We start from the raw sequence: 24,864 nt of genomic DNA, 5'->3' as shown, positions 1-24,864 counted from the left end.
ATCTCCTGCACCCCCTTCATAGCCTGCCCTGACCATGCCTCTCCTCCATGGCCTTCATGCACTCCTGAATTGTCAAACTTTCACAGATAAAAAAAGAATGCTTGTCGTTGTCGATCCCAGATTCACTTAATACTTCTGGTATGTCAGTGTCCATGTGGTGGGACTATGTGTGCACAGCTAGTAAGTATTTTGTGCCTGAAAATATGACCTGGAGGTTTTTAAGGTTCGCCTGCCATTAAAGTCAATGGGGCCCGCCGCAAACTTTGCGGTTCGCAAACTTTTGGTTCGCGGTTCGCGAAACGTCCCATCGGAAGTTCGTCCATCACTACTCCTAAACCTTGTGGACGGCCTTCCCAGAAGAGTTGAAGCTGTTATAGCTGTAAAGGGAGGGCCAACTCAGCACTGAACCCTACGGACTAGGGATGCCATTAACGTTCAGGTGTGTGTAAAGGCAGTCGTCCCAATACTTTTGGTAATATAGTGTATCTACTGCCCTCCACTGAAGCTAATGGAGAGCAGATTGTGCTTCATTCGCAGCTTCTCTAGCCACAGGGGTGAGGAATGATGGTGCTAACTCTGGAGGTGACATCATACACGTTGCTTCTGGGTTCGTTCTACGTAGAGGTGATCGGAGAACAGAGATTCACTGGTCTCCTTCCCCCTCTACCTGGATGCCTCCACCAAGTTGGTGCTGGGCCTGCAGGTGGAATATCGGAGCCTAAGAAACAAGCCGGGGGGTCCATGGAAGCCATCCAGGAGCAGTTTGCACGGCTCTCCCTGTGACGATGTCTGAGAGCGCACTTAGGGATCATTTACACTCGACTCCAATGCCCATTAAAGCGCTTACCAACATGCTTTATAATATGTTTTTGATGCTTCTTTGAAGTTTTAATGAAGGCAAATGCCCAGTGTGGGTGTTGATTTTCTATTTGTTTTAAAGGAGACCAATAGAGCCCTGGCTTAATAGTACCCCCATTCTGAATAATATCTCCAGCTCCTTAGTACCCTCATTGAGCAGATCCCCAGCTCATTAGTACCCTAGTTCAGCAGATCCTCAGCTTAGTAGTGCCTTGGTTCAGCAGATCCCCAGCTTATTAGCACCCTCGTTCAGCAGATTCCCAGCTCATTAGCACCCTGGTTAAGCAGATCCCCAGCTCATTAGTACCTTAGTTCAGTAGATCCCCAGCTCATTAGTACATTGGTTCAGCAGATCCTCAGCTCATTAGCATCCTAGTTGAGCAGATCCCCAGCTCATTAGTACCTTAGTTCAGCAGATCCCCAGCTCATTAGCACCCTCATTCAGCAGATCCTCAACTTTTTAGTGCCCTGGTTCAGCAGATTCTCAGCTTATTAGCACCTTCGTTCAGCAGATCCCCAGCTCACTAGTACCCTAGTTCAGCAGATCCCCAGCTCACTAGTACCCTAGTTCAGCAGATCCCCAGCTTATTAGTGCCCTAGTTGAGCAGAGCCCCAGCTCATTAGCACCTTAGTTCATCAGATCCCCAGCTCATTAGCACCCTTGTTGAGCAGATCCCCAGCTTATTAGTGCCCTGGTTCAGCAGATCCCCAGCTTATTAGTGCCCTGGTTCCTTAGACCCCTCTTTGAGCAGATCCCCAGCTTATTTGTACCCTAGTTCAGCAGATCCCCAGCTCCTTAGCACCATTGTTCAGCAGATCCCCAGCTCATTAGCACCTTAGTTCAGCAGATCCCCAGCTCATTAGCACCTTAGTTCGGCAGATCCCCAGCTCATTAGCACCCTCGTTGAGCAGATCCCCAGCTCATTAACATCCTCATTCAGCAGATCCCCAGCTCATTAGTACCCTAGTTCAGCAGATCCCCAGCTTATTAGTGCCTTGGTTCAGCAGATTCCCAGCTTATTAGCACCCTCGTTCAGCAGATTCCCAGCTCATTAGCACCCTTGTTGAGCAGATCCCCAGCTCATTAACCTCCTCATTCAGCAGATCCCTAGCTCATTAGTACCCTAGTTCAGCAGATCCCTAGCTCATTAGTACCCTAGTTCAGCAGATCCCCAGCTCATTAGCACCCTTGTTGAGCAGATCCCCAGCTCATTAACATCCTCATTCAGCAGATCCCCAGCTCATTAGTACCCTAGTTCAGCAGATCCCCAGCTTATTAATGCCTTGGTTCAGCAGATCCCCAGCTTATTAGCACCCTCGTTCAGCAGATTCCCAGCTCATTAGTACCTTAGTTCAGTAGATCCCCAGCTCATTAGCACCCTCGTTGAGCAGATCTCCAGCTCATTAGCACCCTCGTTGAGCAGATCCCCAGCTCATTAGCACCCTCGTTGAGCAGATCCCCAGCTCATTAGTACCCTCGTTGAGCAGATCCCCAGTTCATTAGCACCCTCGTTGAGCAGATTCCCAGCTCATTAGTACCTTAGTTCAGCAGATCCCCAGCTCATTAGCACCCTTGTTGAGCAGATCCTCAGCTCATTAACATCCTCATTCAGCAGATCCCCAGCTCATTAGTACCCTAGTTCAGCAAATCCCCAGCTCATTAGTGCCTTGGTTCAGCAGATCCCCAGCTTATTAGCACCCTCGTTCAGCAGATTCCCAGCTCATTAGCACCCTTGTTGAGCAGATCCCCAGCTCATTCGTACCTTAGTTCAGCAGATCCCCAGCTCATTAGAACCCTCGTTGAGCAGATTCCCAGCTCATTAGTACCTTAGTTCAGTAGATCCCCAGCTCATTAGTACATTGGTTCAGCAGATCCTCAGCTCATTGGCATCCTAGTTGAGCAGATCCCCAGCTCATTAGCACCGTAGTTCAGCAGATCCCCAGCTCATTAGCACCCTCATTCAGCAGATCCCCAGCTTTTTAGTGCCCTGGTTCAGCAGATTCTCAGCTTATTCGCACCTTCGTTCAGCAGATCCCCAGCTCACTAGTACCCTAGTTCAGCAGATCCCCAGCTTATTAGTGCCCTAGTTGAGCAGAGCCCCAGCTCATTAGCACCTTAGTTCATCAGATCCCCAGCTCATTAGCACCCTTGTTGAGCAGATCCCCAGCTTATTAGTGCCCTGATTCAGCAGATCCCCAGCTTATTAGTGCCCTGGTTCCTTAGACCCCTCTTTGAGCAGATCCCCAGCTTATTAGTACCCTAGTTCAGCAGATCCCCAGCTCACTATTACCCTAGTTCAGCAGATCCCCAGCTTATTAGTGCCCTAGTTGAGCAGAGCCCCAGCTCATTAGCACCTTAGTTCATCAGATCCCCAGCTCATTAGCACCTTAGTTCATCAGATCCCCAGCTCATTAGCACCCTTGTTGAGCAGATCCACAGCTTATTAGTGCCCTGGTTCCTTAGACCCCTCTTTGAGCAGATCCCCAGCTTATTAGTACCCTAGTTCAGCAGATCCCCAGCTCCTTAGCACCATTGTTGAGCAGATCCCCAGCTCATTAGTACCTCAGTTCAGCAGTTCCCCAGCTCATTAGCACCTTAGTTCAGCAGATCCCCAGCTCATTAGCACCCTCGTTGAGCAGATCCCTAGCTCATTAGCACCCTCATTCAGCAGATTCCCAGCTCATTAGCACCCTTCTTGAGCAGAACCCCAGCTCCTTAGTACCTTAGTTCAGCAGATCCCCAGCTCATTAGCACCCTTGTTGAGCAGATCCCCAGCTTATTAGTGCCCTGGTTCAGCAGATGCCCAGCTTATTAGTGCCCTGGTTCAGCAGACCCCTCTTTGAGCAGATCCCCAGCTTATTAGTACCCTAGTTCAGCAGATCCCCAGCTCCTTAGCACCATTGTTGAGCAGATCCCCAGCTCATTAGTACCTCAGTTCAGCAGTTCCCCAGCTCATTAGCACCTTAGTTCAGCAGATCCCATGCTCATTAGCACCCTCGTTGAGCAGATCCCTAGCTCATCAGCACCCTCATTCAGCAGATTCCCAGCTCATTAGCACCCTTCTTGAGGAGAACCCCAGCTCCTTAGTTCAGCAGATCCCCAGCTCATTAGCACCCTCGTTGAGCAGATCCCCAGTTCATTAGCGCCCTTGTTGAGCAGATCCCCAGCTCATTAACATCCTCATTCAGCAGATCCCCAGCTCATTAGTACCCTAGTTCAGCAGATCCCCAGCTTATTAGTGCCTTGGTTCAGCAGATCCCCAGCTTATTAGCACCCTCGTTCAGCAGATTCCCAGCTCATTAGCACCCTTGTTGAGCAGATCCCCAGCTCATTAGTACCTTAGTTCAGCAGATCCCCAGCTCATTAGAACCCTCGTTGAGCAGATTCCCAGCTCATTAGTACCTTAGTTCAGCAGATCCCCAGCTCATTAGCACCCTTGTTGAGCAGATCCCCAGCTCATTAACCTCCTCATTCAGCAGATCCCTAGCTCATTAGTACCCTAGTTCAGCAGATCCCCAGCTTATTAATGCCTTGGTTCAGCAGATCCCCAGCTTATTAGCACCCTCGTTCAGCAGATTCCCAGCTCATTAGTACCTTAGTTCAGTAGATCCCCAGCTCATTAGTACCTTGGTTGAGCAGATCCCCAGCTCATTAGTACCTTGGTTGAGCAGATCCCCAGCTCATTGGCACCCTCGTTGAGCAGATCCCCAGCTCATTAGCACCCTTGTTGAGCAGATCCCCAGCTCATTAACATCCTCATTCAGCAGATCCCCAGCTCATTAGTACCCTAGTTCAGCAGATGCCCAGCTTATTAGTGCCTTGGTTCAGCAGATCCCCAGCTTATCAGCACCCTCGTTCAGCAGATTCCCAGCTCATTAGCACCCTTGTTGAGCAGATCCCCAGCTCATTCGTACCTTAGTTCAGTAGATCCCCAGCTCATTAGAACCCTCGTTGAGCAGATTCCCAGCTCATAAGTACCTTAGTTCAGCAGATCCCCAGCTCATTAGCACCCTTGTTGAGCAGATCCCCAGCTCATTAACATCCTCATTCAGCAGATCCCCAGCTCATTAGTACCTTAGTTCAGCAGATCCCCAGCTCATTAGCACCCTCGTTCAGCAGATTCCCAGCTCATTAGTACCTTAGTTCAGCAGATTCCCAGCTCATTAGTACCTTAGTTCAGTAGATCCCCAGCTCATTAGTACCTTGGTTGAGCAGATCCCCAGCTCATTAGCACCCTCGTTGAGCAGATCCCCAGCTCATTAGTGAATGAATGAATGAAATACTTGTATAGCACACAATGCGAACTGAATCGCCCCTAGGCGCTGTGGCGAGCTTTGATCATCTGCTAAAAGAGGAAGGTCTTGAGTTTTTTCCTCAAAGCCAGGTGATTTTCTTCCAGGCGAATGTTGATTGGTAGAGCATTCCATAGCCGAGGCAATTGGACAGCGAATCTCCGATCCCCCTTGGATTTATACCGGGCTTTGGGCACGAGGAGGAGGTTTTTGTTGGCTGATGGAAGACTGCGGTTTGGTGTGTAATGATTTATTTTCTCCATTAGGTATTGCGGAGCTTCTCTATGCACGCATTTGTGGGTGAGGCAAAGGGTCTTGAACGTGATCCGATTTTTTTTTTTTTTTACGGTTAGCCAATGTAAGCTCCTCAGGGTAAGGGCCATAGCATGCAGATGGATTCCCAGGGTTTCTTTCCTGTTATCAGCCTTGCCGCCGTGTTTTGGATCAGTTGTAATTGCGCAAGTTGATATTGTGGTAATCCTATGTAAAGCGAGTTTGCGTAGTCCAGTCGTGAATTAATGATTGTTCCAACTACAACTGCTTTGTCATTCTTTGGGATAAAAGGGATGAGTCTGCGAAGCATGCGCAGCAGATGGTGAGATCCACTGACTACGGCTCCTATTTGCGCAACCATTGACATTTGTGCATCTAAAATAACCCCGAGACTCTTCGCTTTGGTCTTTGGGGAGATAGTCTGCCCAAAGACGGTTGGTGGAGACCAGGAGGTTTTGGTTGGAGGCTTATGATTTGGGTGTAAGATAAGAAGCTCTGTCTTTGATTGGTTCAGCTGGAGGGAGTTAGTGGTCATCCAGTCCTCTATTGATTTGAGGCAGTTTTCAAGTTGTTGGTGATCTTTTTTTCCATTGATCCGGAAATAAAGTTGCGTGTCGTCAGCGTAAGAGTGGAAGCAGAGATCTGAGCATCTGATGATTTGAAGGAGTGGGCGAATGTAAATGTTGAAGAGAACGGGTGACAAAGGAGAGCCTTGAGGGACTCCGCAGGTGACTGCCCGAGTTTCGGAGAGGAATTTTCCTAGTTTCACTGTCTGTGACCGATTTTCTAGGAAGGACGCGAACCATTGGAGATCTATGTCTTGGACTCCGGCTACTTCTGTGAGTCGGACGAGTAGAGTATTGTGATCTACTGTATCAAACGCTGCACTTAGGTCTAGCAGTACGAGGAGACACGGCTCTCCGTCATCTGCTGCTTCGAGGGCGTCATCCCAAATCTTGAGGAGAGCTGTTTCTGTTCCATGACCCGGGCGGAAGCCTGATTGCAGTGGGTCCAGGAGTTTGTGAGTATCCAGGTGAAGTTGTAGCTGATGTACTACAGCTTTCTCCATGATCTTAGAAATGGTGTTGAGGCTCGTAATTAGCCTACGGTTGTTTTGGATCCTGAGGGTCCAGGTTTGGTTTCTTGAGTAGAGGTTTGACGATGCCTTGTTTGAAGATGCTGGGAACAATCCCTTCGTGGAATGATCGGTTTATGAGGTGGGTTAGTACCTTAGTTCAGCAGATCCCCAGCTCATTAGCACCCTTGTTGAGCAGATCCCCAGCTTATTAGTGCCCTGGTTCCTTTGACCCCTCTTTGAGCAGATGCCCAGCTTATTAGTACCCTACTTCAGCAGATCCCCAGCTCATTAGCACCCTTGTTGAGCAGATCCCCAGCTCATTAGTACCTTAGCTCAGCAGATCCCCAGCTCATTAGCACCCTCGTTGAGCAGATCCCCAGCTCATTAGCATCCTCATTCAGCAGATCCCCAGCTCATTAGTACCCTAGTTCAGCAGATCCCCATTTTATTAGTGCCTTGGTTCAGCAAATCCCCAGCTTATTAGCACCCTCATTCAGCAGATTCCCAGCTCATTAGCACCCTTGTTGAGCAGAACCCCAGCTCATTAGTACCTTAGTTCAGCAGATCCCCAGCTCATTAGCACCCTCATTCAGCAGATCCCCAGCTCATTAGTACCCTAGTTCAGCAGATCCCCAGCTTATTAGTGCCTTGGTTCAGCAGATTCCCCAGCTTATTAGTGCCTTGGTTCAGCAGATCCCCAGCTTATTAGCACCCTCGTTGAGCAGATCCCCAGCTCATTTACACCCCCGTTGAGCAGATCCCCAGCTCATTAGTACCCTAGTTCAGCAGATCCCCAGCTTATTATTGCCTTGGTTCAGCATATCTCCAGCTCATTGGTACCTTAGTTCAGCACATCCCCAGCTTATTAGCACCCTCATTGAGCAGATCCCCATCTCATTAACACCCCCGTTGAGCAGATCCCTAGCTCATTAGCATCCTCATTCAGCAGATCCCCAGCTCATTAGTACCCTCGTTCAGCAGATCCCCAGTTTTTTAGTGCCCTTGTTCAGCAGATTCTCAGCTTATTAGCACCTTCGTTCAGCAGATCCCCAGCTTATTGGTGCCCTCGTTGAGCAGATCCCCAGCTCATTAGCACCTTAGTTCAGCAGATCCCCAGCTCATTAGCACCCTTGTTGAGCATATCCCCAGCTTATTAGTGCCCTCGTTCAGCAGATCCCCAGCTATTAGTACCCATGTTCCTTATACCCCCTCTTTGAGCAGATACCCAGCTTATTAGTACCCTAGTTCAGCAGATCCCCAGCTCATTATCACCCTCGTTGAGCAGATCCCCGGCTCATTAGTACCCTAGTTCAGCAGATCCCCAGCTTATTAGCACCCTCGTTCAACTTTTTTCAGCTGGCTTTAGACTGGGATGCCATTAAAAATCATGTGCGTGTGAAGGCAGGCGTCCTAATATTTTTTGGCAATATAGTGTATAAGGATATACAGTACAAACACACGCAGCACAAGGCCGTCTTTGCACTACGAGACGTTTCTCTGAGCTCCACAAGATGGTGATCTCACACCTACCCAGACAGGAAGTCTCTATGGAAGACAGGAAGTGATGTCACATACGGAAAGGAAGTTCCAGGTGAGAGGTGAGTCGGGGGAAGTAGAGAGGAGACATTGTTGGATCTGGCAGCAGAGGAGGTAATAAGATATTATTATTATACAGGATTTATATGGCGTAAACAGTTTGTTCAGCACTTTACAACATGAGGGCAGACAGTACAGTTACAATACAGGAGGAATCGGAGGGCCCGGCTCGTTAGAGCTTACAATCTAAAAATATTATTTTCTATATACACCCAGTAACCCCCCGTCATGTTCCGTCCTCTTCCTCCATAGTCACTGTGACGTCTTTTATCTCCAGCAGATGATGATACACACATATATAGTGTGGGAACCTAGATTAACCCCTTCAGGGGCAGAACATTCCTCCACTTGGAGCCGGAACATTCCCTTCATGTTGGAGATAAATTCTAGTAATATGTTCCTCTAAACAAACATCACTGACAATAAATAGACAAGACAATGACCATCCTGACCATACATGGCCTACATCGGGCAATTATTACACCACACAGGCAGATTTACCCCTTCAGGGTCAGAACGTTCCCCCAGTTACGGGGCCGGAACATTGTCTTCATTTTGTTGGTGTGTCACCTTTCCCACCAATCACCTTCTCACCTCATCAGTCTATACTAGGGATCTCCAAACTGCGGCCCTCCAGTTGTTCAGGAACTACAAGTCCCACCATGCCTGGTCATGTCTGTGAATGTCAGAGTTTTACAATGTCTCGTGGGACGTGGAGTTCCACAACAGCTGGAGGGTCGTAGTTTGGAGATCCCTGATCTATACTAACGGACTATATGACTTTTATTAGTGCCGGGGATGGGTTCTTTTTTTGTTTGTTTTTTTAGGGGGGATGGGAATATGTATGTCTTTATTTTAGAAGATTTAAATAGGAAGAAAGAGGGAAAATGTAATTTATGGGAAAAAAATATCCTGAATTTTTTTTTTTAAGGAGGGATTAGAATATATATGTACTTCTTTTCGAGGATTCAAATAGGAAGAAAGAGGGAAAATGTCATTTGTAGAAAGAATGTCCTGAAAACAAATTTTTCCATATTGATCCAAGTCTCAGATATTCATTCACAGCCTCCCCCACCATGATCAGGTAGATGGGTAACAATCACCGATAGGAATTATACACAAACATGTTTGTTACAACAAATGTTTTATTATATATTCAGAGTGGAAACCTCGGAGATTATAATATTGTTGTTAAAGAAGAGTAAAAAGAGGAGGATGAGGAGTATGGTGTGATGAAGGAGCTTTCTGAAGGACATCATGATGGAGCAATCAAGTACCAGAAACCCACCAGAGAGATGTCCCCGTCCTCTGTATTCCCGGGATTCCACACAGGAAGATCACACCATCCCCCACCATCATCAGGTAGATGAGGAACAATTATGAATAGTTATGATTTATACACAATCATGTTTGTTACAATAAATGTTTTATTATATATTCAGATTGGAAACCTTGAAGATTATAATAGTGTTATTAAAGAAGGGTACAAGCAAGAGGACAAGGAATATGGTGTAATGAAGGAGCTTTCAGATGGACACAAGGATATGATGGAGCCACCTAATAACATAAACCCACCAGAGAGATGTCCCCGTCCTCTGTATTCCCGGGATTCCACACAGGAAGGTCACACCATCCCCCACCATCATCAGGTAGATGAGGAACAATCACTGATAGTATCATTAGGATCTGTACATTATCTGCATTGTTACCATTGATGTCATTTTTGTTATATATTCAGAGTGGAAACCTGAGAGATCCTAAAGTTGAGGTTAAAGAAGAGATAAAAGAGGAGGATGATGAGGATGGGGTGATGGAGGAGTTTCCAAAAGGACACAAAGATCTGTACCAGGACACCATGGTGGAGTCATCCAGCTACAGAAACCCACCAGAGAGATGTCCCCGTCCTCTGTATTCCCGGGATTCCACACAGGTAGGTCACACCATCCCTCACCATCATCAGGTAGATGAGGAACAATCACTGGTAGTTATACATTATGCACAAGCATGTGTGTTACAATAAATGTTTTATAATATATTGCAGATTGGAAACCTCGGGGATGATAATAGTTTTGTCAAAGAGTATAAAGAGGAGGATGAGGAGTATGGGGTTATGGAGGAGTTTTCAGAAGGACACAAGGATATGATGGAGCCACCAAATACCAGAAACCCACCAGAGAGATGTCCCCGTCCTCTGTATTCCCGGGATTCCACACAGGAAGGTCACACCATCCCCCACTGTTACAAGGTTGGTGGGACGGAGAATCTAGAACATTCACTTACAGAGACAATGTGTGGATTTTTTATGTGATGTCACAATATTAAAGCTCTTATTTTACAGATGATTTTCTCTCTCATGTTATCGGTTTAGGGTGAAGATCTGATAGATCTAAAAGTTGAGGTGAAATCAGAAGAAGAAGAAGAGAGGAATGTGAGGGATGATCAGCAGTCTATGGAGGAGGATGGAATAACGGGGACATTTATAGAGGAGGACACTCCTACAGAGATCAGCACAGGTGGGTCATTAACACTAAATCCATTCCTCCACCCATACTGCTCACTGATTGGTCCAGAGTAGGGCGGGGGCTGGGTGATATCAGCCTGTAATCCCCTGGTCACTTTCCTGAGCTGTGTTCCCCGTCCTGTATTCCTGGATTTCTCTCCGATAATCTTCCTTCTCTGTGCTGCCGACACAATTTATGTCTCTAGACTGGATTTATGGAGATTCTGGGGTTCTGCAAAATGTTCATTTCCCAAATCGTCTTTCAGGACAGCACCTGGAGAGAGCGCAGCTCCTCCCAATTTCACAGGAAACACCGCAGAAACCACTATAAAACGCCCGGGCACTTCCACCATGACCTCAGTTGTAGTGTTTCCCACACCATGGTGGAAGCGCTGCAGGAAACCAAGGATGTGCTGTGCTCTCTCCAGGTGGGGGAAAGGTGAAGGACATACCTTGTTCAGTTTTATTCTGTTGGCCGTCCCATCACCCCCCGCTGACGGGACAGGGGGGGTGTCCCTGAGTCTTCTCCTCTTTGAGCCGGGGCGAAGGGTAGATGCTAACAGAAGGTCCCACGGGCAGGGAGCGGGTGGGCTGTGCAATGCACGGTGCGGCGTCTCTGGCCTCAACTCGGTCCCGGGTGGCGGGCGGCATCGCTTCCGGACGGGGCGGGACATCCGGCGGCGTGCAGCGGCTTCTGGTTCCAGCCGCTGGAACCCAGGAGGAGGAGGCGGCCCCTGTTGGTGGATTTCCAGTCCTCGCAGCGGACCGGGAAGTCCTCTGCAGGATGGATCCAGAGGAATTGTTGGCAGTGGCAGGAGAAGGAACCACAAACGGCAGCCAGGCCTAGGTAAGCAGAGGCCCCTGTCTTTTCTTTTTTTTTTTTTTTTTTATACACCTGGGTTATGTTTGTTTCCCTCCCTTCCTCCCCTAGTAGGGGGGGAGGGGAGCCTGCATCACGCGCCTGAGATTACTGCACTGGGGAGCATGATTAGGGCTGTGATATTGTGGAGTTGTTTCGCTTCACTGTCTGCTATTAGTTTATTCTGCTGGAGAGGAGGCCTGACGTGGTATATTTTTGTGTTTTTTTTTTGGCAAAGGCCAAACAAAAGGCCAAGCACGCTTCGCCTCCCCTCCCAAAAGAGATGTCCCTCCTGTGAAGCCACTCTTAGCCCTTGTACACACGGTCGGAGAATCCGTCGGAATGTGTCCTATCGGACCACGTTGTCGGATAATCCGACTGTGTGTGGTATGCATCGGACTGATTCCGTCGGAATATCCGTCGGACCCAATTTTCCAACTTGTTGGAAATCTTTTCCGACCAACTGGTTCCATCGGACATACTCCGATCATGTGTAGAGAATTCCGATCGGACAAAGTGCCACGCATGCTCAGATCAAATTCCTACATCAAAGCTATTGGCTACTAGCCTGAACGTAGTCCCATCGTAACGAAATTACGTCATCACGTTCTGAATGATCAGATTTTTCGACAACTTGTGTATGCAACAGTTTCGGACAAGATCCAACGGGTAAGATCCGACGGATTTGATTGTCGAAATCTCCGACCGTGTGTACAGGGGCTTAGGGACTCTTGGACCAAGCCTTTATGTAGGTCCTACAGGAGATATAGGAGATCCTGAAGGAGATTTAGTCAAAGAGGAAACGTCCTCAGCGGCTTCCTCTGCCCAACCTAGTGAGATTCTCACTTCTTTTCCGAAAGAGTTGGCAGACACGTTTTCAATCTTTCCGATCTTATCTGGATAAGCGACCCGGTGTTACGGACTAGGGGTGATCCACCATCCAGCCCTCGCCCCCGTCCACTTCGGCTCCTAGGGAGGTTAGTGATTCGGAGGAGGGAAGTGACTCCCCAGGGTCAGATGGGGCGTTACGTTGAAGAGAAGGCGTTATCTTCCTCCCGTTACTGTCCCTTGAAGAGATGGACATCCTGTTGAAAACCATCCATACCAACCTGAACATCAAGAAGGATAAGGCCAAATTATCCCTACGAGAACAAAGATTGATCAGGTTATGGGTGAGGTCAAGCATTGGTTGTGTTTCCGGTGCACAAAGTCCTATCAGAGGCTGTAAAAAGGGAATGGAAAGACCCAGAGAGGGCCCCCCCCCTTTTTTTTCAAGATCGCTTCAATGAAGATTCCCTTTTTATCGAGGCTAGTGCACAAGTTTGGAAGAAAAGACCTACTGTAAGCTTGATGCAGACTTCTCACAGGTCTCACGAAATACCGACCTAGCGTTCGAGGATATGGGGGGGTCCTGAAGGACACTATGGATGGGAGAGCTAATTCCCTGTTAAAAACGGCCCGGGGCTCAACGCTCCCTAATCTTAAGCCGGCGATGGCGTCAAGTGTAGTAGCCAAGAATCTGGAGCACTGGTTAGGACAGTCAGGGCCCGCTGATAGAAATCTTGGGGCCCCGTACAGCCTACCTGACGGAGCCCCCTTCAGTTCCACCCTTGGTCCTGCCCCTGGTCCCTCCTTTAGCCCCACCCTGGCCCCTCCCCAGACCCCGCCTTAAAAAAAAGTGCAGGTTTGTCTACAAGTGATATTTATTTTCTTTTGGTGGTATTTGGTCACCTCTGTGGTTTTTACTTTTTTTAAAAACAAAAAAATAAAAACTATTTTGAAAAAAAAACATATATATATGCCGTCAATGCGGTAATGTATAGATGCTTCTTCAGTAGTAGTAGTAGATCTCGAATTCCCCCCCCCCCCCAAGCAAACACACACCTGTGTTAGCCTGGCCCCAGGAGTCACTTCTTCTGCCTGGACTGGAGTGCGGGTGTCCACAAACTATTCCAGTCAGATGCCAGCTGCTTCTTTTTTTTTCTTCTGCTGCTGATGGCTCCGCTCGCTTTGAAGAACAGAGCAGAGGGAGAGGAATCACTCCGCAGCGCCAGGAAAGGATGTGATGGCCGGGACTTGAGCCAGCATGAGGAACAGGCGTGGAAGAGAATGACTCGGACAGACAATGTTTGGTCATGGTGGCTGGAGGATTTTTTTTTTTTACATGAATTAGTTCTGTGTTCAGGTTTCCCAGACCCCCCTTTTGGCCAGGCCCGGTACAACAGGGCCAGTTGTACTGGCCTATCAGCGGCCCTGAGGACAGTTAAAAGGAAATATTGAGGCAGGGACCTCCGGCAAAGATCTGCTTGACACATTAATGGCAGACACCTCTGCAGAATCCGTGAGAATGTCTGCAAGGTCTTCTCGAAGATTATGGCGAAAGTTTTGGCACTGTTCAGGAGGGGAGGAATGTCGATTTTACCTTTATCTGAACGATCTCCTTTTTGTTTGCCAACTCAAAAGGCCTTCTGTAGAGGGATTTTAAAAAGACTTATGCCGCGTACACACGATCGGACTTTCCGCCGACAAAAACGTGGGTTTTTTGTTCGAAGTTTTGTTGGCTCAAAGTTGTCTTGCATACACGCAGTCACACAAATGTTGGCCGACAATTACGAACATCGAGAACGCGGTGACTAGGGATGAGCTCAGGCGTGTTCGCATGGTCCACGTGCAGAGCCCGCCAGGAAGTCGGCGCAGTGCCGTGCTAATCACAGGCACTGAGACATTGCCCGATCTCTGCAGCCGCGCATCGGGGCAATGTCTCACTGCCTGTGATTAGCGCAGCGCTGCGCCGACTTCCTGGCGGGCTCTGCACGTGGACCATGCGAACACGCCGGAGCTCATCCTTAGCGGTGATGTACAAGACGTACGACGAGCCGAGAAAAAGGAAGTTCAGTAGCCAGTGCGGCTCCTTCTGCTTGATTCTGAGCATGCGTGGACTTTTGTGCGACGGACTTGTGCACACGCGATCGGACTTTCCGACAACAAAGTTTTGTTGGCGGAAAAAATTTGAGAACCTGCAAGCCAACATTTGGTGGCGGAAAGTCCGACAGCAAATGTCCGATGGAGCGTACGCACGGTCGGACTTTCCGACGACAAGCTCACATCCATCATTTCCCGATGGAAAATCCGTGTACGCGGCATTAGAAAGTTTGGTCTGGCTTCTGAACAGAAGTCAAACCTGGTCCCTTCCTAGATAATCAGATTCTTGGTGTGGAGATGCGACCCCCGTGTCACAGGTGCTTATGAGCAGTGTATGCCAGATTTTGGTAGGCTTGCTAAATTGCACACCTGTGCGCTGGCTTCATAATCATAATTCCAGGAATAGAGGTCAGTGCTCATCCTTGGAGAGAGCTCCGCCTGACAGACAGGAGGTCTGGCTTAGGAGTCAAGAGGGAGCCAGTGCAGCACGAAGCTGCAAGCACAGAGGTGCTGAACGTCAGGTCTGGGGAAGACAGACCAAGGCCTAAGGTGTAAGGCCTGAGCAGAAGTGCTTTTTTTTAGCCAGGGAGGCTGAAGGCTGGTTGTTCTGAAGCAGGACTGTAATGCTGAATAGCCCCGCGAGGGAATCTGCTGTTTATTTTAGAACTTTTGTTTCTTTTGCATAAAAATGGGCTGTCATGCCCTTGAAAATGCAGTCAGGACTGACACGATTTCTTCAACTCGGACGCACCACTAGAGCTTAATCGCCCCCGGATCGTTACACTGGGTTATACTGGGTTACTGGGTTCGACTCTGTTCAGGAAAAAAAAAACACTTGCAGAGGAAAAAATAATGAAAGATCAGAACGCAGTAAAGAAGGTCCAGTCAAACTTACCAATTACATTTCAGGCAGTCATGCCAACACTTGGCCTTCTCACAGCCTCGATCCCTGCCTGTTCAGTGGGCCCGCCTCCATTCAAGAGGTCTTCGGCAGGCAATTCTGCAGAATTGGGCTTATGGGAAGTCGTTCACGAAATCAGATCACGATTCCCTCTCTGGTAAGGAGAAAATGATGGTGATGGAGGAGTCAGACTAATGTAACCGCTTGCTTACCGGGGGGCACTTAAACACCCCACCCCTCCTGCCCAGACCAATTTTCAGCTTTCAGCGCTGTCGCACTTTGAATGACAATTGCGCGGTCATACAACACTGTACCCAAATTACATTTTTATCATTTTTTTTCCCACACATAGAGCTTTCTTTTGGTGGTATTTGATCACCTCTGCGGTTTTTATTTTTTATAAAAAAAAATGTAAAAAGACCAAATTTAAAAAAAAAAAATTATATTTTGTTATAAAATTTTGCTAACAGGTAATTTTTCTCCTTCATTGATGCACGCTGATGAAACTGCACTGATGGGCACGATAGGCTGCACTGATGGGCACTGATAAGGCGACACTGGTGAGCACTGAGACGTGACACTGAGAGGTGGCACTAATGGGTGGCACTGAAGGGCACTAATAGGTGGCACTGATAGCTGGCAGTGATGGGCACTGATAGGTGGCAGTGATGGGCGCTGATGGGTGGCAATAATGGGCACTGATCTGCACTGGTAGGTTAGGTAGACTCCTGACCCTTCACTAATTTATATTGCACATTACATACTGCTGACCCCGGCAGTATATACTCTATGTTTTACATTACATACTCCTGACACCTGCACTATATACTCTATATTGCACATTACATATTTCTGATACTATATAGTCCCATCTGTTGTATCTTATACAATATGTTGTACATTACATACTCCTGACCCCTCACTGTATAATTTATATTGCACATTACCTACTACTAACTCCTGCAGTATATACTTTATGTTGTACATTACATACTCCTGGCCTCTGCACTGTATACTCTGTATTGACATGACATACTCATGACCCCTGCACTATATACTCTATGTTGTACATTACATAATTCTGATACTATATAGTCCTATCTATTGTATCTTTTACAATATGTTGTACATTACATAGTCCTGACTTCTCTTCTCTCCCCTCCCCCCACTGCTATATATACACATAATATGTATTCTCTTTTGTTACACCCATTTCCTACCAGCTGGACATTTTATATCGGATGATGTGATTGGAGCATAGACTTTTACATGGTGATCATAATGTGATAACATCCTTTTTTTTTTTTTGCCACATCAGTGAATACGTTCAGGGAACCCCAAATCAACTCTACCGTTCATTGTAGCCCCGAATCTTTTCAACATCATTGTAGCATTTGTCTTTCATAATTGTGTGGAATTAATTTTATTTTTATTTTTTTATATGTAATTAGCTTTAATTGCATCGTGCCCAATGGGCTCCACTTATCTGCATCCCTTAGTCAATCTTATACAAAAAAAAAAGAAAAAAAAACTTTACCCACCCTACCACCATTCCCCCTGTCCCCAACCCGCCCACACCCCGTCCCCAACCCGCCCACACCCCGTCCCCAACCTGCCCACACCCCGTCCCCACCCCATCCCCAACCCGCCCACACCCCGTCCCCACCCCATCCCCAACCCGCCCACACCCCGTCCCCAACCCGCCCACACCCCGTCCCCAACCCACCCACACCCGTCCCCAACCCGCCCACACCCCGTCCCACACCCCGTCCCCAACCCGCCCACACCCCGTCCCCAACCCGCCCACACCCCGTCCCCAACCCGCCCACACCCCGTCCCCACCCCGTCCCCAACCTGCCCACACCCCGTCCCCAACCCGCCAACACCCCGTCCCCAACCCGCCCACACCCCGCCCCCAACCCGCCCACACCCCGCCCCCAACCCGCCCACACCCCGCCCCCAACCCGCCCACACCCCGTCCCCAACCCGCCCACACCCCGTCCCCAACCCGCCCACACCCCGTCCCCAACCCGTCCCCAACCCGCCCACACCCCGTCCCCAACCCGTCCACACCCCATCCCTCTGGTCTCTCCTGTAAACAACCCAGACCGCCCTTATTCGTTCAACCCTATTTCTGCCATCCTTACGACGAATCTTGGGGTTTGTTGATATTTTTCCCAGAATTTCCATCTCTTTACAAATCCCCTTTCCCCCGGTTCTCCACTATACTTTAAGTACTCCAGATTATGAATTCTGTTAATTTTACTGAACCAACTTTTCACCGAGGGGGTCTCTGGGTTTTTCCAGTAACGGGGGGGGGGGGTTAAGCTCCTTTGCAGCATTTAATAGGCTTGGTGTCAATGATCGGCATATATATTGTTTGATAGACAAGGTGGTCCCATGCAGTAGGCATACCCTAGGGTCCTCTGGGATTTTTAAACCGGTGATTTCTTTAATTATTAATAGTACGGTCTGCCAGAAAACTTTTTTATTTTATGACCACCAGATGTGGACCACCGAGCCCACCTCTGAATATCCTCTCCAGCATAGGTTTGAGAGCCCTTTTTGAAAATTATGTAATTTATCTGGAGTTATATACCAACGGCCATAACTTCCTCCAACTTTGGAGCCTTAAACAGAAAGTGATAATGGGGGAGGAGTCAATAAGCCAATGATGGGGGTCTTCAGGATCAGTCCAGTCTTCATCTTGGTTGTTCTCCCCCCATCCTCACTCTCTGACCTCTGGTGGGGCTCAGCCCCGCTGTTATTCATGACTAAATCATGGACTAAATAAGGAAGTGCAGGACTTCTTGTGTTGGGAAGATGGCAATGAGTGATAGAGGGGGAGGGGACACTCGTCCTATAATCCCCTCATCACTGTCACTCCTATAGAAGACAGTTCTCGTTGTTTCCTCCCTCTCTGACTAAGGTCCATGAATAAAGAAATGATCTGGTAGGAGATCAGAGGACCCATTTACTAGTTACCTTGAGGGGGGAATTGTAAGATCCTCAGAGACAAAGCTGCCTGATGTGGGCGGAGTCCTGGTTTAGGGGAACCAATCAGCTCATGTCTAGTAATAATCTTTGTATTTCTATTTTAGTAGATGGACGGGAGATGAGGAAAACCTCAGAGGATTGTCTCACTTTGTCTCCAGACTGTAAAGTAGAAGATGAGGACATCACACAGTATAGTCCAGGAGAAAACCCGACTACCTCAAATGTCCATCCGGCACCACACAGTGTAGATGGACCATCGTATTCCTCTTATCCTGAGGAACCTCAGACTGTGCGGGACGGTGCCGGACCATCGTATTCCTCTTATCCCGAGGAACCTCAGACTGTGCGGGACGGTGCCGGACCATCGTATTCCTCTTATCCTGAGGAACCTCAGACTGTGCGGGACGGTGCCGGACCATCGTATTCCTCTTATCCCGAGGAACCTCAGACTGTGCGGGACGGTGCCGGACCATCGTATTCCTCTTATCCTGAGGAACCTCAGACTGTGCGGGACGGTGCCGGACCATCGTATTCCTCTTATCCCGAGGAACCTCAGACTGTGCGGGACGGTGCCGTCCTTCCACCAGATAAGAGGTTTTCCTGTACTGAGTGCGGGAAGCGCTTTCGTTTTAAATCTGGTCTTAATGTTCACAAAAAATCTCATACAGGTGAGAAGCCACATTCCTGTTCTGAGTGTGGGAAATGTTTTGTACAAAAATCAGATCTTGTCACACATCAGAGGTCTCACACGGGGGAAAAGCCATATTCCTGTTCTGAGTGCGGGAAATGTTTTGCAAAAAAAGCACGTCTTGTCATACATCAGAGGTCTCACATGGGGGAGAAGCCATATTCCTGTACTGACTGCGGAAAATGTTTTGCAGACAAGTCCTCTCATAATAGACATCTGAAATATCACAGGGGAGAGAAGCCATATTTCTGTCCTGAGTGTGGGAAATGTTTTTTAGACAAGTCCAATCTTTACAGACATCAGAGATATCACACAGGGGAGAAGCCGCATTCCTGTGCTGAGTGCGGAAAATGTTTCTCAGATAAGTCCAGTCTTTATAGTCATCAGAGGTCGCACACGGGGGAGTATCCGTTTCCCTGTTCTGAGTGCGGGAAATGTTTTTCAGTTAAGTCACATCTTTCTTTACATCAGAGATCGCACACGGGTGAGAAACCATATTCTTGTCCTGAGTGCGGAAAATGTTTTTCAACCAAGTCGCATCTTTACAGACATCAGAGATCGCACATGAGGGAAAAGCCACTTACCTGTTCTGAGTGCGGAAAATGTTTTTCAGATAAGTCCAGTCTTTATAATCATCAGAGATTGCACACGGGTGAGAAGCCGTATTCCTGTCGTGAGTGCGGAAAATGTTTTTCAAGTAGGGCCAGTCTTTCCTATCATCAGAGATCACACACGGGGGAGAAGCCATATTCCTGTTCTGAGTGTGGCACATGTTTTGCACAGAAATCAGAACTTGTCAGACATCAGAGGTCTCACACGGGCGAGAAGCCGTATTCATGTTCTGAGTGCGGGAAGCAGTTTTCAGTTAAGTCGCATCTTGACAGACATCAGAGGTTGCACACAGGGGAGAAGCCGTATTCCTGTCCTGAGTGCGGAAAATGTTTTGTACAAAAATCAGATATTGTCATACATCAGAGGTCTCACACGGGTGAGAAGCCATATTCTTGTCCTGAGTGTGGGAAAGGTTTTTCTAGAAAGTCCTATCTTTACAGACATCAGAGATCTCACACGGGGGAGAAGACACGTTCCAGTTCTGAGTGAGGGAATTGTTCCTCACTGAAGTCCTGTCTTCCTGTACATCAGGGGTCCCACACAACCCTGGAGGTGTATTAGTGAGTGCGGGAAATGTCTTTTATATGAATGTTGCTGGACATGTGGGGAAGAAGCACACCCTGATATACACCTCAGATATACTCCATGGCTGATCTTCATCATGGAAGAAACAGTTGATAAGGAGATCAGAGATCACCAAAGACATGGATGAAGTGTCGTACCGTGTCGGCCATTGATAGCAGGATAAAAATAAAAATGGATCCATTACCTCTCATTGGCTGAGTACATTTTGATGTGGAAGTTTTCACAAACCCTTACAGGTCTTCTTTTTAAAAATGATATGGACAAATGTGACACACATTTGTCTAGCCATAATTAATAATCCATGATATGACTAATACAGTGGATTCCTATAAGCGTCAGCACCATCTAGTGGCCATATTTTGTTAAATTGCTAGTTTTCCAATTGAGGAAAAATGATGGCCACTAGATGGAGCTGCCGATCATGGGAAATGACTGTGGTCTTTTAAATATTTTGTCAGAATTTGTCAAGGGGGAGGTGGGATGTTGGAGCCTAAGAAACATTCTTTCGTTATATCTAGTGGTGATTAGAGAACAGAGGTTCACTGGTTTCCCTCTCCTCTACTTGGCGGCACCCACCATGCCGGTGATGGGCCTGCAGGTGGGATAGCAGAGCCTAAGAAATATGACTGGGTGGTCAATCTAAACCACTCAGCATCATTTTTGCAAAGCTCTCCCTGTGGCGATTGTTTTGGACCGAACCAGAACCGATCGGTACCTTTTGTTTCTGTCCCCCTGGCCAAATTAATCTGGCCCCACGTTGGGCGCCAGATTAATGTCTAAAAGCGCACTTATTCTTCACCAGAATGTTCGAGAAGGGGTACTGTTGGTCTCTGTGACAAGTGATTCCACTGCTGTAGGAAGGTTGGGGAAAGTTTCCCTGAACATCGTAATTTGGTGTTTTGGCATTTTCCTCCATTGGCCAGGCCTGTAAAATATCGAATCCTCGTGATTGCCGATACTCCGCTACCGGACTGGTAATATCATATATTTCTGTAAACAGGAATGAGATGTGGAAGGATCCATATTGTGTCCAATCATGAAGCAGATTTCTGGCCTCGCTCACGACTTTAATTGGACCGCCCTCATTATGTTTGTTGGGCTCTGCTATCTCACCTGCAGGCCCATCACCTGGCATGGTGGGTGCCGCCAGGTAGAGGAGAGGGAAGCCAGTCAACCTCTGTTCTCTGATCACCCCTAGATAGAACTGAGCCAGAAGCAATGTGTATTATGTCAATTCCAGGGTTAGCACTATCATTCCTCATCAATGTGGCTGGAGAAGCTGCAAATGGAGCACAATCTGCTCTTTATCAGCTTTAGTGGAGGACAGGAGATACATGGGGTCTAAGAGACTCCTGATGTCTCATAAAGGAGAATCTGTCACCGTGACAAATTCTGGCCATATTTAAAAGACCATAGTGATTTCCTATGATCGCCAGCTCCATCTAGTGGCCATAGTGGACACACGAAAAGCTGTAGCTAGAGGCCATGTTGTTCAGGATTCATAAGTCAGCCATGACAGTCTTGCAGAGCAGTTACACATTGCAGCAGTGATCCTACCCCTCCCCCTCCCCCCTCCTTTAATTCAACAAATCCATAGGCTTAACTTTAGAACACTTCAAAAGAGCCGTTATCTCAACTTCGAGGCATCAGAAACCCGTGCAGAGCTGGAAAAAACAACTAATTGAGTCCTGGTAGGATGTCTGTTTCTGCTGTCCAGGCCTTATCGTAAAACTATGACCAAATCCATGTTGGCGGTGTGCAGCACTCTCCACTTTCTGGATTGAGGTCACCACCTTTATTTTGATGGTTGCCACCATTCGGATCCCATTGACAGTAGAGGGTTGTCTGTTGGGTGTTGTAGACCCATTGACTCACCGCCATGTGGTAAGAAACCCTTTTGGGACTACTCCTTTACTATGCACGTATGGCCATCGTGCTCGGGTAGATATCCCCTGCTGTACCATCCATTCTTTTTTGGAAGCGATTAGTTAACACAGCCCTACCATTATTCAAGACCACTTATCTATCTAGGGGTTGCGCTAGAACAGGGTTCCATGGAACCCTGGGGTTCCTCAAAGAGGTTGCTAGGGGTTCCTTGAGCAAGGAGCAATTTCTGCCTCTCGGGTAAGTTCCCACTTATACCATTGATCTTTTTAGCTCTCTGTAAGGTGTTAATTCTTCCCAATGACCTCAAGTGTGAGGAACATTCTTCCCCCTGACTATGATAATAATGCATCATGAGTTGTAGATATAGTCATTTCTAGCAGAGGTACCCTGAGACCAGAAAGTTATTTCAAGGGTTCCTCTGTGTTGAAAAGGTTGAGAAAGTTCCTTAACCACTTCAGCCCCGGACCATTTTGCTGGCCAAAGACCAGACCACTTTCTGCGTCACTTTTACTGACAATTGCGCGGTCGTGCGACATGGCTCCCAAACAAAATTGACGTAATTTTTTTCCCACAAATAGAGCTTTCTTTTGGTGGTATTTGATCTGCTCTGCGGGTTTTATTTTTTGCGCTATAAACAAAAATAGAGCGACAATTTTGAAAAAAACCTCATTATTTTTTACTTTTTGTTATAATAAATATCCCCCAAAAATATATATAAAAAAAAAATGTTCCCTTAGTTTAGGCCGATACGTATTCTTCTACATATTTTTGGTAAAAAAAATCGCAATAAGCGATTATTGATTGGTTTGCGCAAAAGTTATAGCGTTTACAAAATAGGGGATAGTTTTATTGCATTTTTATAAATCATTTTTTTTTCCTAGTAATGGCGGCGATCAGCGATTTTTTTTTTTTTTTTTTTTTTTTGTGACTGCGACATTATGGCGGACACATCGGACATTTTTGACACATTTTTGGGACCCTTGTCATTTATACAGCAATCAGTGCTATACAAATGCAGTGATTCCTGTGTAAATGACACTGGCAGTGAAGGGGTTAACCAGTGGGTGGCAGTGTAGGGGTTAAGTGTTCCTAGGGGCGTGTTACTAACTGTGGGGGGCTGGGCTTTCATTTAATGAACACTGATCTCTGCTCCAATCACATGGAGCAGATATCAGCATCACTTGTTGCTAGGCAGAATGGGGAGATGCTGTTTACAACGGCATCTCTCCGTTCAGCCGCCCCGTGAGACGGTCGCGGTATGCCCATGGCGATCGAGTCCACAGGACCCGCCACGGGGGTCCCGACCAGCACACGAGCGCACTACTGCCGGCGCACTCACGTGCTGGTCAGGACCCCCGTGAGTCCGGTCGCGGGTGCCGTGGACTCGATCGCCGCGGGCAGGCATTAAAGTTTGGACGTACCTGTACGCCAATATGCCTGCCCATGCCATTCTGCCGACTTACATCGGCGTGCGCTGGTCGGGAACTGGTTAAAATGTGGAATCTCCAGAAAACTAGTGAGTGTCACACTAGACAAGTGATCCCTCATTTGGTTAGCAGAACCACGTCGATAGGCCCCACCAGGGGTTGATCATCTGGGCTCCTAGGTGCTGGGAGACAGTGTTTTTCATCACTGAACACCTTTCGCTGGAGGTTGTATGGTGTAAATCCTATAATCCAGTGGTTACGGCGGATCAGAGCTTACCAATTTTTTTGTTGTTGTCTTAGTTTTCATTGTTTTCTTTTGGTTATGTTTTTGTTGTGTGCTGAGCCGGGGTATGCCCAGGAGGCTCTGTTTTGTACTTTGAACTGAAAATTGCATAAAAATTCTAAACAATAAAAAAAAAGAATACATAGTATGCCATAAAAGGATACCCAGAACTATGCTGTGATCAAGGCCTTTTGTGCCGAAACGCGTTAGCTTTTCTACTGTATGTAACAATAAAGACTTTTCATTTGGATTACTGGAGATGCCGGCTTCCTTCTTTTCTGACGGATACCCAGAACTAATTGGGATTGTAAAAGACAATCCGAGCAGAAGTGATTCTTAAGAAACCTCTGCCCACTTCAAAACTTAATGCGATTCATAAACTCAGACAGTCTATATGTAAAAATAAATAAGTTCTTCACCGCAAAAAAATGTTCAATCTTTTCAGGTGTGCCGGAAATTTTTTTAGATTTTTTTTTGTGTGCCGCAAGACAAAAAAGATACAGTACATACACACATAGCACAAGGCCGTGTTCACGCTACTAGATGTTTCTCGGGGCTGCAGTTCCTCTGAGCTCCACAAGATGGTGATCTCGCGTCTACCCAGACAGGAAGTCTCTATGGAATACAGACAGGAAGTGATGTCAGGTACAGACAGGAAGTTTTGGGTGAGAGGTGAGTCAGGAGGACGTAGAGAGGAGACGTTGCTGGAAGTGGCAGAAAAGGAGGTAATAAGATCTTATTTTCTATTTACACCCAGTAACCCCCCCCCCCGTCATGTCCGTCCTCTTCCTCCATAGTCACTGTGACGTCTTTTATGTCCAGCGGATTATCATATATACATATATAGTGTGGAAACCTAGATTAACCCCTTTGGGGTCAGAACATTCCACTTACTGGGCCGGAACATTCTCTTCATTTTGGAGATAAATTCTAGTAATATGTTCCTCTAAACAAACAGCACTGACAATAAATAGACAAGACAATGACCATCCTGACCATACATGGCCTACAATTATTACACCACACAGGCAGATTTACCCCTTCAGGATCAGAACGTTCCCCTAGTTACGGGGCCGGAGCATTGTCTTCATTTTGTTGGAGTGTC

At 47.4% G+C, this 24,864-nt stretch overlaps 2 protein-coding genes across 3 annotated transcripts in view; both read left to right on the top strand.

The window, feature by feature from the left end:
* Nucleotides 1–24,012, top strand: part of LOC143956100 (uncharacterized) — a 30,248-nt gene extending 6,236 nt beyond the window's left edge. Inside the window, exon 2 of the mRNA XM_077466236.1 lies at nt 18,872–24,012. Coding sequence (XP_077322362.1) covers nt 18,872–20,066 — 1,195 coding nt within the window. The 3' untranslated portion in view covers nt 20,067–24,012. The remainder of the gene's footprint in view (nt 1–18,871) is intronic.
* LOC143955851 (uncharacterized) lies at nt 444–11,022 on the top strand. 2 transcript variants are annotated; one of them, XM_077465968.1, is made up of 6 exons: nt 444–8,152; nt 9,259–9,460; nt 9,541–9,747; nt 9,837–10,058; nt 10,140–10,343; nt 10,467–11,022. In XM_077465968.1, exons 2-6 carry the CDS (start codon nt 9,356–9,358, stop codon nt 10,671–10,673), a joined length of 945 nt encoding a protein of 314 aa, XP_077322094.1. In that variant the 5' UTR covers nt 444–8,152; nt 9,259–9,355; the 3' UTR covers nt 10,674–11,022. The 2 variants fall into 2 exon arrangements, with proteins under 2 accessions (XP_077322094.1, XP_077322095.1); XM_077465969.1 differs by lacking the exon at nt 9,259–9,460 and having other exon boundaries at nt 5,450–8,152.
* Nucleotides 24,013–24,864: the final 852 nt, after the last annotated feature.

Source organism: Lithobates pipiens, unplaced genomic scaffold (genome assembly GCF_037356315.1).
Source record: "Lithobates pipiens isolate NorthernLeopardFrog02 unplaced genomic scaffold, aLitPip1_a1.2 Scaffold_35, whole genome shotgun sequence".
NCBI classification, from domain to species: domain Eukaryota; kingdom Metazoa; phylum Chordata; class Amphibia; order Anura; family Ranidae; genus Lithobates; species Lithobates pipiens.
Note: the sequence above shows the minus strand (reverse complement) of the source record. Positions and strands in the feature narration are given on the sequence as shown.